The 13536-nt window shown below is 52.1% G+C and overlaps 1 protein-coding gene across 1 annotated transcript; it reads right to left on the bottom strand.

Annotated features, from left to right (window-relative positions):
- Positions 1-4340: 4340 nt before the first annotated feature.
- Klk5 (kallikrein related peptidase 5) lies at positions 4341-10908 on the bottom strand. Its single transcript, XM_027920547.1, has 5 exons — positions 10836-10908; positions 8269-8527; positions 7126-7382; positions 6910-7043; positions 4341-4496 (listed from the first exon to the last, which is right to left on the bottom strand). Exons 1-5 carry the CDS (start codon positions 10906-10908, stop codon positions 4341-4343), a joined length of 879 nt encoding a protein of 292 aa, XP_027776348.1.
- Positions 10909-13536: the final 2628 nt, after the last annotated feature.

Here is a 13536-nt window from a genome sequence, read left to right as displayed (position 1 = left end):
TAGGTGGGCAAAACTAATTTATGATGACGGAAGTCATGAAAGCACTTCACTTGGGATAGGGCAGGGACCGCAGGGGACTCTCCCAGGTCCTCTGGGGAGCTGGTCCTGGGTTGCTCCACTTAGGTTCTGTTTACCAGGGTGTATTCCATTTTGTCAAAACTCATTGGAGTTTATGATATTTGTGTGCACATGTCTGTATCCTTCAATAAAAAGCCAATTTAAAATGTTGCTGAAAGGGCAAATGGCGCAGACCCCACTGCTGGTTTACCCAACATCCTTCCTTTTCTCCTTTGATGAAATCGTCCTGATTTTATTCACGAACAGCTTTCCATATTTTAGGGGAGTTTCTGGTGTCAATCTGGGAAGGCAAGTCCTGATTGGTCCAAATCAAAGACAGGTTCCTTTCACTTCCCTAAGTTATGATTGGGTTAGCAAAGGACACGTGACCCAACTCCAGCCAATGAGAAGGAAGAGAGTCTGCAGGGGTGGTTTCTGGAAGAGAGCCACGTCTCAGAGAGAGACCCCAATGCACAGTCACTGATGTTGAGGTTGATGACCCTCAAGAGGAGCGGACAGGTGGGACTGGAGCCCTGACCGGTCCTGCCTGGAGCTGCCCTTGCCTGGACTTCGTGGGTTGCGAGGTCAACGTTACTATGTAAGACAGTGTGACTCTTTTGCTTGTCACTAGAGATGGCCCCTTAGCTAGAGTCTGCTCTTGTCTTCATTTTGTAGTTTTGCTGTTCCAAATTTGAGTCACCCTGTCACCGGGAATCCCGGCGGTGCTGTTCGCCCCTATTTTTTTTTGCCGCGCACCACTGGTCTTACTCTTGCTTGGAGAGCAGCTGGACTGGGCCGAGTTCAAGTCTGCCGCAGACACTGGATGGTAATTGCTAGGTTGGTGACACCTAGACAGAAAGATGGCTCACCGGCCAGGTCAGTGTCCCCGACACTGGCAGCACAACTTTGTTGATGTGAGAACTTGTAAATGGCTGGGCACAAGCGGGTGGATGTGGATGATGACAGCAACCATTAGTTTGTTTTTTTTTTAAAAACATTTCCTTTTCCTTTTCTTTCTTTTCCTTCCTCCTTCCTTCCCTTCTTCCCTTCCTTTCTCCTCCTCCCTCTCTTCCTCCTCCTTTTTTTTTTTTTTTAATAGAGACCATTTTTTCCCAGGCTGGCCTCAAATTCTCAAGCTCAATCCTCCTGCCTCCTCCCAAGCATCTGGGACTACAGGCTCCCTAAAAGCCACTTTTCTTCATTTTCCTTTTTTTTTTTTTTTCAAAGATTACATCCCATAACAGAAAAATGCCAGAAACTAATTTTACCAGCTTCTCTTCAACCTAGAACTGGGGCATTGAGACCCTCCCCAGTGAGTACCCATTGAGACCCACGGATAAGTTGGGGAGGGGGATGATCTGGGGAGAGATTTTCTTTCTTAACGGAAAGAACTCTTCCAGGAGGACCTCTTCTTCCTGCCTTTTGTTATTGAGGTTGTGATGCCTGGAGCTGTGGCAGCCATTTTTTCAACTGTGAGATTGCAAACCTTGAAGGAGAAAGCTGACATGATTTCTCTCTGCTAGAATATAAGCTTAAGGAAGGTAGGGGGGTTATAATAAATGTCCTTATTAGTTAATCCATTTTAGTTGGGTGCTTTGTTGCTGATAGGATTCCATGATGTACTTTCTAAAGTGTTTGATTTCCAAGGTATCCCTGGAACGACTGAGTATCTCTGTGGAACTCCATTGGCACATGGAAATCATTACATTCCAATCCTCTCGGTTTATGGAGGGAGAAACTGAGTTCCAGAAAGGGTATAAGGCTTTTCAGAAAGTGCTGAAGACTCAAATACCTGTCTCTTGAGGTGATGTCCATTTCCTTGACTACCATGCTCACATTTTTGGGATCCCTCTCCTGCCCGCTGCTATTGATGAAGGGTGATTAGGGGATCCTTGTTGTCTTGTGGCCCTACCTTTCTGGGTCAGTATCTGAACCAAAGACAGCCACCGTACATTTTCTGTCTAGGGCTCCGAACTAAGACAGGCCAAGAGCTGGAGTCATTTATAGGGGAGGTGGGAGCTGCTGTGCCAGGCTGGTACAGCCGACATGGTGAGGGGCAGGATGCCCAGTGGGGAAGGGAGAGGAGCAAGAGCTGGACAGAAAGATCATGGAGGAGAAGAGCCCTCGCTCCTCTGGGCAGTGGCCGCCCCGCCCACCCTTTTCCAATTTAAATTCATGAATATTCTTTTGATGACCCACCTCCCTTTTCTGCCCTGGCCAATAAGTTTTATCATTTTTTCTCTAAACCAAGAGTCAGAATGATCTTCTTGGAGCATGAACCAGATTTCGTCACCTCTAGGTTCAAAAATGGCCCACGTTCCCTCCGCTTAGGGAAAAGGAGCAAGCAGGCAGCCGGGCCTGGGGCTTTTAGTTCCTGGAAAAGCAGGCCTGCTCCCGTGTCCGGTCTTTCATTTGTCCTTCTCTCTGTGTGAAATGCCACTGCCCTGGACGTTCCTTTTCAACCTGCGGGTTACAGCTCAAATGCCCCATCTCAGAGAGGCCCCTTGTAGGAGCTTCCTGTGGCTGCTGTGACAAGTCACCACGGATTTAGGGGCTTAAAACAACACAGATTTACTGTTCTACAGCCCTGGTGCTCAGAAGCCCCAAATGGGTCCCACTGGGCAGAAATCAAGGCCTGGGCAGGGCTGGCTTCTCATGGGGGCTCCAGCAGGATCCAATCCGGTGCTATCAGCTTCTAGATCCTACTCCCATTCCCAAGCCCCGCCCCACTCCACTTTCAAATCCATCAGCGTGGCATCTTCCAGTCTCGCTCAACTCATTCTGCACTTCCTGCTTCCCTCTCTAAGGACCCTTGTGATTAAACAGGGTCCACCAGGGTAACCCAGGATCATCTCCCCATCTCAGGCCCCTCTCAGGCCCACATCTGCAATGTCCTTTAGCTGTACAGATGCTGCTCGACTTCCCATGGGGTTGGGGCCCAATAAACCCTTTGCACATTGAAAATGTCATAAATAAAAAATGCACCTAATATACCTAGCCTATCAGACACCATCGCTCTGCCACACCAAAGGGCTATTGTTGTTTCTCCTCAGATTCCATGGCCGGGGGAGCTGTGGCTAGCTGCGCCTCCCGACATCACAAGACAGTACCCGTATTAGTTGGCTTTCTGTTGCTGTGACAAAACACAAGAGAAGCAGCTTAAAAAAGAGGAAAAGTTTATTGTGGCTCATGTTTTGTTGGCCCCGACACTTCTGGGCCTACGGGGAGGCACAGCATCATGCAGGAGGAAACTGAGGGACAGGAGGGGCACATTCTAGTGTCCCCTTCAAGGACACACCCCACTGCCTTCCACCAGACCCCACCTCCTCAAGGTCTCAGCCTCCCAACAGCACCTTCAGAAGGGGCCCCAGGCTGCAGCGCGGGAGCCTTAGGAGCATTCAAGGTCACACCATAAGGAGAATCAGACTGCCAGCCGGGAGAGGGACACAAATCCAAAATTTGAGGTATGAGTCCTATAAAATGCACATTGGTTTTAAACCACTGTAAAGTGAAAAAGAAAAAAAAAAGTAGAATCCTTGTAAGTTGGGGAATCAGGTATCATTCATGGGTTCCGGAAATTAGGATGAGGACATATTTGGGAGACCAAACACGCCTCTCTCCCCCTCCCCCATGGAGTGTCCAAGGAGCTCCAGACCCCAACACGCCCATCTCCTTCCTCACGCTCTGCTCTCATCGTCATTACGTCATTACGTTGCTCACGTAACTATTGCAGGCGGATGTATGTATTTACCCATCCTTTTATTTCTGCTACTAGAAACTCTGTGAGGTAGGATTTTTTTTTTTTTCTGTAGCTGTGTCCCCAGCCCCCAGCACCTGGAACAAGTTTTGGCCAAAAGCAGTCACTAGATCAATATTTGTAGCTTGGGTGACTCTGTCTGGTAGGCAGATGACCTCATAGAGCACACTCAGCAGCTGAGGGAGAACTTGTCCCCAGCTGCCCAGATGCACGCAGACGCCACTTCTCCTCAGATGTTTTATTTCGAGGACTAAATTTGGGTCACGGCTGCAGAGACGGATGGACCCCGGGCTTGGGGATGAAAGCGCTGGGAGACTGAGCAGCAGTCTCAGCCTTGGTCGTGCTGAGAATGGTCCCCAGAAAGACGGGACCGGTTGCCTGTTGGGTGAAGGGGACACTGATCCCAGGGGACAGTGGGGTGGGGGCTGGAGAGGGTCACAGCATCAGCACTTCGAGGAAGGAAAAGGGTTTTGGAGGAAGCGTGGGGTTCCTGCAGCAGGTGGGTGAGGCCCCCATCCTGGGTGGCTCAGGAGTTGCACTTGATGGTGTCCTCAATCCATTTGGTGAACTGGCAGAGCTTGGTGTAGACACCAGGCCTGTTGGGCTGGGCACAGGGGTAATCTCCCCAGGACACGAGCCCCTGCAGGACGCCGTCACAGACCACAGGTCCCCCAGAATCACCCTGTGGGGCAGAAAGGGAGGCAGAGATGGGAGAGGTGTCGGGAGGGGGACACGAGAGCCCCAGAGCCATACGCAGATTCGAAGAGCATGCACAGGCGGAAAGTCAATATGAGGGCACCGGAGACAGATGGAGATGGAGACCCAGGTAAAAGCGCCAACCGGCCAAGGAGAGGTTAGTAATGTTTTTCCCCAAGTCCAGCTTTTAGAAACTCCATTCTCCCCTCTCCCCAGCACCCCCACATCTCATTCCCCAGGGCTGGGACTGTCCTCACAGCACCTTGGCTGTGTCCCATCTCCCCCACGTGTCTCTGGGTCACTCCCCTCGCCAGCCTTTGCAAGCCTGACGTCTCCTGCCCAACACTCCTCCCTCCTTGCTCGTCCTTGACACCAATCCATACTGTGCCTAGATTTCACTTCTGCAAAAGCACAGCTCCCCACCTCTGGGCCAGGGCTTCCTGACCGAGGCACTGGCGACGTGCGGGCTGCCTTAACTCCACGCTGTGGGCTGGCCTGAGTGGGAGGACACTCAGCAGCGGCCTCCGCTCCGCCCACTCGATGCCAGTGACATGCTTCCTCCACGCAGTTGTGACAACCAGAAATGTCTCCAGGCGTTGCCACATGTTCCCTGGGGGACAGTCACCCCCGCCAGAGCACCACTCCCTTGGACTCATTTGTGTTGCCCATCTGAATTAATCCCCCGAACTTCCCTGTAATTACCTCTTGTGACGACATTCACTGATCTTCCCTGTCATTTCTTATTTGTGTTTATGCAAAATCTGAATAACCAGACAGTCCTGGTGTGGGCTAGGAAGGCGCCTGAAGTCTGGCAGGGAGGGACAGTGTTGGGCAGAGCCAGCCTGGACACCCACAAGTTCCACTTGCCGGTGCTTTGGCTGCTCGTTGATTTTCATTGAAATCCCCGCGTGGATCTTTTGGAGAGGCCGTTAGTTAACTGCTCTGATCCTTGGCTGCTTGTCCATAAAATAAGCCTGATGATAATGGCTACGTGAGTGAATTCGTGGATGTGAGTAAACAACTTAAGACGCTGATTAGTCAGCTGCTGCGGCTATTATACTATTAGCACGAGTCTCATAGTTTGTTATTATTTCTTGCTCGTAGCATTTTGTGGCCACACTCAGACCACACGCCCCGAGGTCTGGAAAAACAAAATAGGAGCCTGGCTACTAAAGGGTTCCGTGGTTGGAAATGCCGAATTCCAACTAGATGTGCTTTCTTTCTCTGATAAAAGTCCCCCCACCCCCATCTGATCCCCCATCCCACCCCACATCCAGATGCATACAGGGTTCACTGAGGACAGTTTGGTCTGGGAGACAGGGACAGTGGTGTGATCACCAGGCCTGTGTAACCCGGGGTCCCCGTGCAGCTGTGGGAGGGGCCGTAGGGCTGCCTGGGTCCACAGCTCACTGACCACCAAAGCACCAAGGAAACAAACGTCCTTCCAGGGCTGCAGGAGCTTTGGAAGCCTGCTCTACGGAGGAGCCTGCGTTACCAGTGGGATTCTGATTTCTGTCTGTCTTAATGACAAAGCTTTGAAGAGAACACAGGGAGCTTTGGGTTAGCCATGGAGAGATATTTGATGAAGGTTGCCCCTGACCACCTCTCCAGCCTCCCTTCCTGCGACCCCCGCCCTCCTTCCCTGGGAACACTGGTCTCTTTCCTTCTGTGAATCAGCCAAACCCCTCCCTGCCCGAGGACGTTTGCACATGCCTCTTCTGTCCCCTTCACCTTTGTGAATCTGGCTTCTTGGAGTCACTCAGTTTCTGCTCACGTTTTTTGGAAAACTGTCATTTTATAGATATTGTTGGAACAAGACATTAACCGGCCCCATGCCTGAAAATTGCCCCAATAGAACTTTGATGACTACTATGTGAAGGACAGCCCCCTGTCCTTGGTGTGGCATCTTTATGCAGTGCCCAACCTGCCAACCTCAGCAGCCTCCATCTCTCCTCCTAGACCTGTGCAACCCTGCATGGTTATTGAGCCCCCAAAACACGCCTACCGAACTGAGATGTGCTCCGTAAAATACACCTCGGCCTTCAAAGACATAACGAGAAAGGGAAAAGCAGGAGGTAAACTACCTCGTTCATGATTGTCTTAGATTAGTTACATTTGGAAGTGATGTTATTATTTGGGATATATTAAGTAAAATATGCTATTGATGTTAATTTCACCTGTTTCTTTTTTACTTTTAAAAATGTGGCTACTGGGAACTCTGAAATGATGCGTGTGGCTGCTGCTGTATTTCTACAGGACGGCATGGCTCCAGGTGGGAGCTCGGTGAGAACAGGGCTTTAACTGTCTGGGTCACCCTGGACTCCCACTTAGCAGGTACCTGGTGGCCTAAATGGCACTCTGTGTATCTGCGAATACAGGGAGAAGCCTCTGGTCCTCACCTGGCAGGAGTCTCTGCCCGCCTCGTCGCCGGCACAGAACATGGTTTCGTCTATCTGTCTCGGGTAGGCCTTCTTGCACCTCTCGTCACTGAGCACGGTGATGTTCAGGCACTGGAGGACCTTGGGGAAGTCATCTGTCAAACAGGAAGGCAGTGAGAGGCAGAGAAAGACACTGAGGGGGGAGACGGGCAGGGGTCAGGAGGAAGCCACACTCACGTTGTTTGTTGCTGGTGGTTCCCCAGCCAGACACCATGCACCTGGTGCCGGCCGACGGGCAGGTGGAGGCTATTTTGATGGGCTTGACTGCATTCGTGCTACGGATCTTTCGGTTTAGTTTGATGAGCATAAGATCGTTGGAGTGGCCAGGGTGGGAGTAGCCAGGGTGGGGGATGGACTTGATTCCCTGGAACATCTGCTGCCCAGATTCATAGACAGGGGACATGGAGTGGTGGCCGAGACGAACTCTGAAGACTCTGAGCAGGACGGTGCAGGTCATCACCAGCCGCGATCCATACCCCACGTCCAATGCCAGTCCTAACCCCAAACCATTCCTAACCCTGCTCCACCGCATCCTCAACCCCAGCACCAACCCGATGCCCAGCTCCATCTGTCTCCAACCGCAGGCCCACCTCCCGCCCACAGCTCCAGACCTATTCCTGTCCCAGCCCCAGTCCTGAGCCTTTCCCCACCCAGAAGCCATTAGTGTGCATTCCCAACCCCAAATCCAGTGTCCCCAACCCTGTACTCTAATCCCAACTGCACCCTCAAGGCTACCCCTATTCCACATCCACACCCACCTCAGAGCCATCTCATTCCCACTGCATCCCAATACCTACCTGACCCCCAGTTCCAGAGCTGACTTTAATTCCATCTCCCTCCCAGACCATCAGTGTATTAGCCAATCCTAAAGGGGATCCATCTCCAACCCCCAACCCAGCTGTAACCCCAGCCCTAATCCTTTACCCATCCCCAATTCATCCACACTTGCATTCCCAAACCCAAACCCAACCACCCAACTCCAAATCCAGTCATCTGCAATCCCTTTTCCAACTCTAATCCCATCCCATCTTCAAGCCACTTCTATTTCCAATCCCAACCCCGCCGTTGCTCCCAGCCCAGCTTCATCTTCATTCTCAACCCCAACCCCGCCCCAATTTAAAAGCCAATCCTAATCCCCCTCTCTATCCCAAACCATTACACACACACCCCTAGCTCCAAATCCAACACATCTGCAACACACACCCCACCCTGTTCTCCCCAGCTCTCTTTTATCCTGTCCCCAACTCTGCCTCCACCTGCTCCCTGACCCGCTCCCTTCCCCTCACCTCCCTGCCCTTCCTCCCGTCCAGCCCCACTCACGGCTTCCTGCAGTGGGCAGCGGTGAGCAGCCACTGCGGGTTCACCAGCACGGCCCCGCAGTAGAGCTTGTTGGGCCCCAGCAGCAGCGCGCCCTGCCACGGCTGAGTGTCCTTCTCGCAGTCTGACCCATTCACTATGCGGCTGCTGATGTCACCCGACCGGGAGTCCTCCCCGTCCTCAGCTGCGAGGAACTGGTTGCTCCCAGAGGACTCGGCAGTGGGGGGGTTGTCACAGGAAACATTATTTGCAAGAATAGGCTCTGTGGGCAGAAGATGGGGGGAAGCTGGGCTCAGGCGTGGGGCGTGGGCGTGGGCTGGAGCTTAGATGCAGAAGATGGGGCTTCGACTCCAGAGGCTGGACGGCCAGGGGATGTCTGACCTCAGAGATTATGTTGAGGGGCTGGGGCTTTAGGGGCAGGGGCAGGGCCACAGAAATGGACCTAAGTGGCTCAGACACAGGGACAGAGCTGGGGCTTGGGTCCTGGACTTGCCCAACTCTGGACCTCAGAGATTCTGAGGATTGGCTAGAGCTCAGTGGGTGAGATCAGAGGAGGGTAAAATTGGGTTCAGGAGCCCTGGACAACCTCAAGGGCAAAATCTGGACTGTAGGGGCCGAGACCTGGGCTATTGGGAGGGGACTTGCTCTCAAGAAGTGGGTCAGGCTTTAGCATCTGGGGTCACAGCTGGAGGCAGTAGAGTCTGAGATGAGAGAGGTACCGACTTAGGCAGAGACAAGGTCAGGGTAATATGGGATAATGGACCCTAATAAAAGCCCTGACTTTGGAAGAAGATGTGGGGCCTGGGCTCTGTTTTTTTTTTTTTTTTTTTTTTTTGTACCCAGGATTGAACCCAGGAGCACTGAACCACTGAGCCACATCCCCAGCCCTTTTTATTTTTTATTTTGAGACAGGATCTCACTAAATTACCTAGGGCCTCGCTATGTTGGTGAGGCGGGTTTGAACTTGCAAGCCTCCTGCCTCAGCCTCCTGAGCCCCTGGGATTACTGTGTTGTGTCACGTGTTGGGCCCAGCTCCGGCTGGGCTCTAGAGGCTGCCTACAACCCAGGGGGTGGAACCAGGCTGAAAGGGGTGGGCCATAGAGGCGGAGCCTGGCAGGGGGTCCCAGCCCGCTGGGCTCTGGCTAGGTAGCACGGCCTTGAGGAAAAGGGGTGGAGTCGGAAGAAGTGGGCGGAGCTAGAGCAGGACAGGAAAAGGGCCACAAGTGTAGGGGTAGAGAGGGCTGGCTTTCTTTTTCTTTTACTCTTTTTGGTACAGGGGATTTAACCTAGGGGAAATTTACCACTGAACTACATCCCCAACCCTTTTTATTTTTATTTTATTTTAAGGCAGGGTCTCTCTAAGTTGCTTAAGGCCTTACTAAATTGCAGAGGCTAACTTTGAACTTGTGATCCTCCTGCCTTAGCCTCCCAAAGTTGCAGGGATTATAGGCAGAGGGCCGGCTTTCTGAATTCTCAGACAAAATTGTGCCTTCTGAATCCTCCTACAGTTCTCTCCCACCACTCACAGACCCACGGACAACACTGCCACCCGCTGTGTCACTGTGTCACGGGAGAAGGGAGGCCTCGGCATTGCCTGCATTCACAAGCATACTCCAAGAAACACGCACACAGCCATTGTCACAGTTGTGCACGCGCGTAACTGCACAGAGAGATACCATGGTCTCCTCAGGCACTGCTGATCTACAGTTGTCAGGTGGCACACTGTCCCCATGCACACACACGGGGGCAGACTAGCAGCCACCTAACCTGTCAGTGGCATGCATAGTTGCCACTGTGGTTGGATTGGACACTCCCACACACACTTCATGCACAGGCACGCTGACATGGTGACAAGATTGTACTCAGTGGATGTTTGCATGTCCAAGTCACTTACCTACATTCACCTTCCCGCAGTCACCTTTGCACATTGACAGTGGCTTCTGCACCCCCCTACATACACACACACAGCTGCACCATCACAAATACAGCAGCAGTATATGCATAGCCTCACACAAACACACAGTCACCCCCGTGGGCTGCAGCCAGCACGAGGTCACAAATGCAAGTACCCAGACACAACCACACAAATGGCTACCTGTAAGCATATGGTCACTCATTGTTGGTGACTGCCATTTTGATGGTATGCAATCTCACAACACGGACGGAAAGTTCACGGTAACAAGAACCCTAGGACCCTGCGGTCATACAAAGCCAAGTAGCCATACATGGCTGAACATGCAGTAGCATTCAGCACATATATTCACCCACAGTAGTGGAGCCAACCACAGACTTAAGTGTACACGCGCGTGCACGCGCACGCGCACACACACACACACACACACAGCCTCAAAGGTCAAGTGTGGCTGGCAGTCACCTGATATGCAATAAGTCACCATGCACAGGCACCTGGGTGTGTGCCCCATGCAGTGCGCAGCCACAAATACAGATACAGACTCACACTCGCCCAGTCCTGGAGCCACAGATGGTCTCACACAGTCCCCAGGGGACAAGCTCCCCGGTGTCACACAGCCACCCAGAGTCCCATGCACACACATGGGGGTCCTGTTTACCTGTGATACTTAGAATCAGGGCTGAGATCAGGGTACCCAGAGTCCACATCCAGGGGGGTCCTGCTGTAGCCATGGCCTCTGCACCTGAGGGGGCCAGAGGATGGGGAGGCCCCGTGACTCTGGGAGCCCTTAACCCACTTTCCCTCCCTATTTCTGGGCAGTGAGGGACCAGGAGGACATTGCCCCACCATCTGAGCCAAGATGAGACCCAGGGAACTAGAGTTCAGGGCAGAGGACGTTTCCGCGAGGAGGGAGGACAGAGAGAAAGAGGGTGCCTTCAAGATCAGAGCCACACGCGGGGTCGCTTCTCCGTCCCTGCCTGCTGAGCACCCTCCAGGCCTCACCTGCCGCACTTCCCCGCGTCCCCGCGTCCCCGGGCAGTGGGTGGGGGAACTGCTCCCAGCTCAGCCGCAGACGTCTCGGCCGCGCTGCCTCCTGCCGCCTCCTCCTGCTCCCGGGCTCGGGCGCAGTGCTGGGTTATAACCACCCACTGGTCCCTGGGGCGCATTCCCCGGTAGTGAGGCGCCAGCCGATCTGCCCGGCCGCCGCTCCTCCTGCCTCCCCTCACCTCCGCCTCCGGAGCCCCCCACACCCATCCCGAGGCCACGCCCTCCGCCCTGGCCCCGGGATGGGGAGGGTCTCGGAGGTCGCGGGCCGCTCCCCCGCCGCGGCTGCCCTGGGCTCCGGTCGCCCTGCTTGGCTGGAGGCTTTCTTCCTTTCTTCTCTGAGTTTTTCACGCGCTCAGCGGCCCCGCACCCCGGACCCGCGCTTCTCTTCCCGTCCTTTCTCCAGACTCTTCGCTCTCCCGCCTCTGAAGTTTTGCCTCCAGATATTTGGTCTCCCGCCGAGTCAGTCTCTCTCCCCCCAACCGCCACACCCCTCTTAGGATCTCTTGTGTCTCAGTGTCCCTGTCATTCCGTGTCCCTGTGTCTTGCTGTTCTCTGTGATTCTGTCTTTTGCAATGGTCTGAATGCTCTGCTTTCAAATCTACCTTAGAATCCTCTTGTATTATTTTTCCCCTTCCCCTCACTTCCTCTTGTATGTACTTTTGTATACCTCTGAGGGTCTCCTTCCATTTCCATGCATTTTCCCTTCTCTCTCCCTTTCCCTCCCACCTCTCATCCCTGTTTAATGTTAATCTTCTTCTCATGCTCTTCGACCCTACTCTGTTCTTAGCTACTCTCCTTATATCAAAGAAGACATTTGACATTTGTTTTTTAGGGATTGGCTAGCTTCACTTCAAATTGTGAAATATGATATATCAAGAACTATGTAATGTTTTGAACAGCCAACAATAAAAAAAAAAAAAAAGAAAAAAAGAAATAAGTTATAAAAAAAAAAAAAAAAAAAAAAGAATCCTCAAACCTTTATTTTCCTCGATTTCCTTCTGTTTTGTAACATTCCAGCTCTTTGGCAGCATAACTGAAAAGCAGGCAACCATGTATATTTGAAGTGTGCAATTGGATGAGATTTTACATCCACACGCACGAAACGTGACTATAGTCAAGATGATGAAGGATCCATCACCCGCTGCTCCTCAGGCCCTTTCTGTAGCCTGCACCTGTGTCTCGATTTGTATCTTTCCTTCTCCATCTTATACCTCTTTTCTCTGGGACTGATTCTTCTCAATCTGTGTCTGTCTCCTTTCTTCTCTCTGTGTCACTGGTGGGGTGTTGGTCTCTCTGCATCTTCATGTGTCTTTCTCCCTCATTCTGGGTTTTGGTCAGGGGAGACCCAGGCCACTGAGCAGAGGAACCCCTCAGCCCCTCGTTCTGCCCCTCTCCCTGGGGCCCAGGACATGGGGCAGAAAAAGACAGGGACTCAGCCTGGGGCACCCGGCAGGTGCCTTGGCCCGGATGGTGACAGAGTTGAGCAAGGCTGCCTATGGATTGGAAAAGAGGCCAAGAGCCAGGATAGGGGGCGGGTGGCTCTTGGCCCTTCAGGAAATGGGGCACTGGGTGGGGAGCCTGAACCGCGGTTTCTCCCTGCCCAGTCCTGGCATGTGGCGCTACCCCTCCTGACCTCTTTATGTCTGCCCCCAACTCCATATACAGACTCCTGCCTGCACTAGGAGGTAAGAGTCAAAACTGTCATCTGCCATGTGCCAGACTCAGATCTGTCCTGAGCAAAATGACCTGAGATATGCAGTCCTCCCTGGGCTCTTACCTCCAAGGGCGGGTACCTGGCTTCTGCAACCCAGCACCTGTCACATGAGAGGTTTTAGAGCCCCGAGGCTGGAAGTAGTGCACAGGGGAAAAAAATCTGAAGCTACGAACACCTATGCTGAGGTTTATTTTGTTATGGGCATTGATATTTCATGCATAACGAGCGACCCACTTCTCTGGGTGTTTCCGCCCCACTTCTGTGGTCTTTTAAGTTCAGTTTGCAAAACTTTTAATTCTATATTTATCTTAACAGTCACTTTTATGGAGTCTTTACAATACTGTTTGTTCCTATTTATAAACTAATTAAAAGCCTTTAAACATCTTAAACCACATTTCTAAAACCTACACATTCGATGTCTTCCAAAAGTCCTTAATTTTTAGACCCAATATCAAGCATTTCAGTAAGTTTGTGCATCTAATTGTATTGCATTTATAAATACAATCAACAGTGCATCCTTCCAAATATCCCAATATTGGATGTAAATTGACAACTTAAAAATCACAAATCAGTGAATTACACATTTTAAGCTGAAGTC

The sequence above is a fragment of the Marmota flaviventris genome, chromosome 18 (genome assembly GCF_047511675.1).
Source record: "Marmota flaviventris isolate mMarFla1 chromosome 18, mMarFla1.hap1, whole genome shotgun sequence".
NCBI lineage: Eukaryota > Metazoa > Chordata > Mammalia > Rodentia > Sciuridae > Marmota > Marmota flaviventris.
The sequence above is the reverse complement of the archived record's forward strand: the minus strand, read 5'-3'. Positions and strand labels throughout refer to the sequence as shown.

What these genes read in the sequence shown, in the direction of transcription:
- Klk5 (XM_027920547.1), bottom strand. Translation starts at nt 10,908, where the DNA reads ATGGCTACAGCAGGACCCCCCTGGATGTGGACTCTGGGTACCCTGATC. An exon ending in AACCACCAGCAACAAACAAC is followed by an intron (nt 7,044 to 7,125) that starts GTGAGTGTGGCT and finishes CCTGTTTGACAG; the next exon opens with ATGACTTCCCCAAGGTCCTC. An exon ending in CGGGCAGAGACTCCTGCCAG is followed by an intron (nt 4,497 to 6,909) that starts GTGAGGACCAGA and finishes TCTGCCCCACAG; the next exon opens with GGTGATTCTGGGGGACCTGT.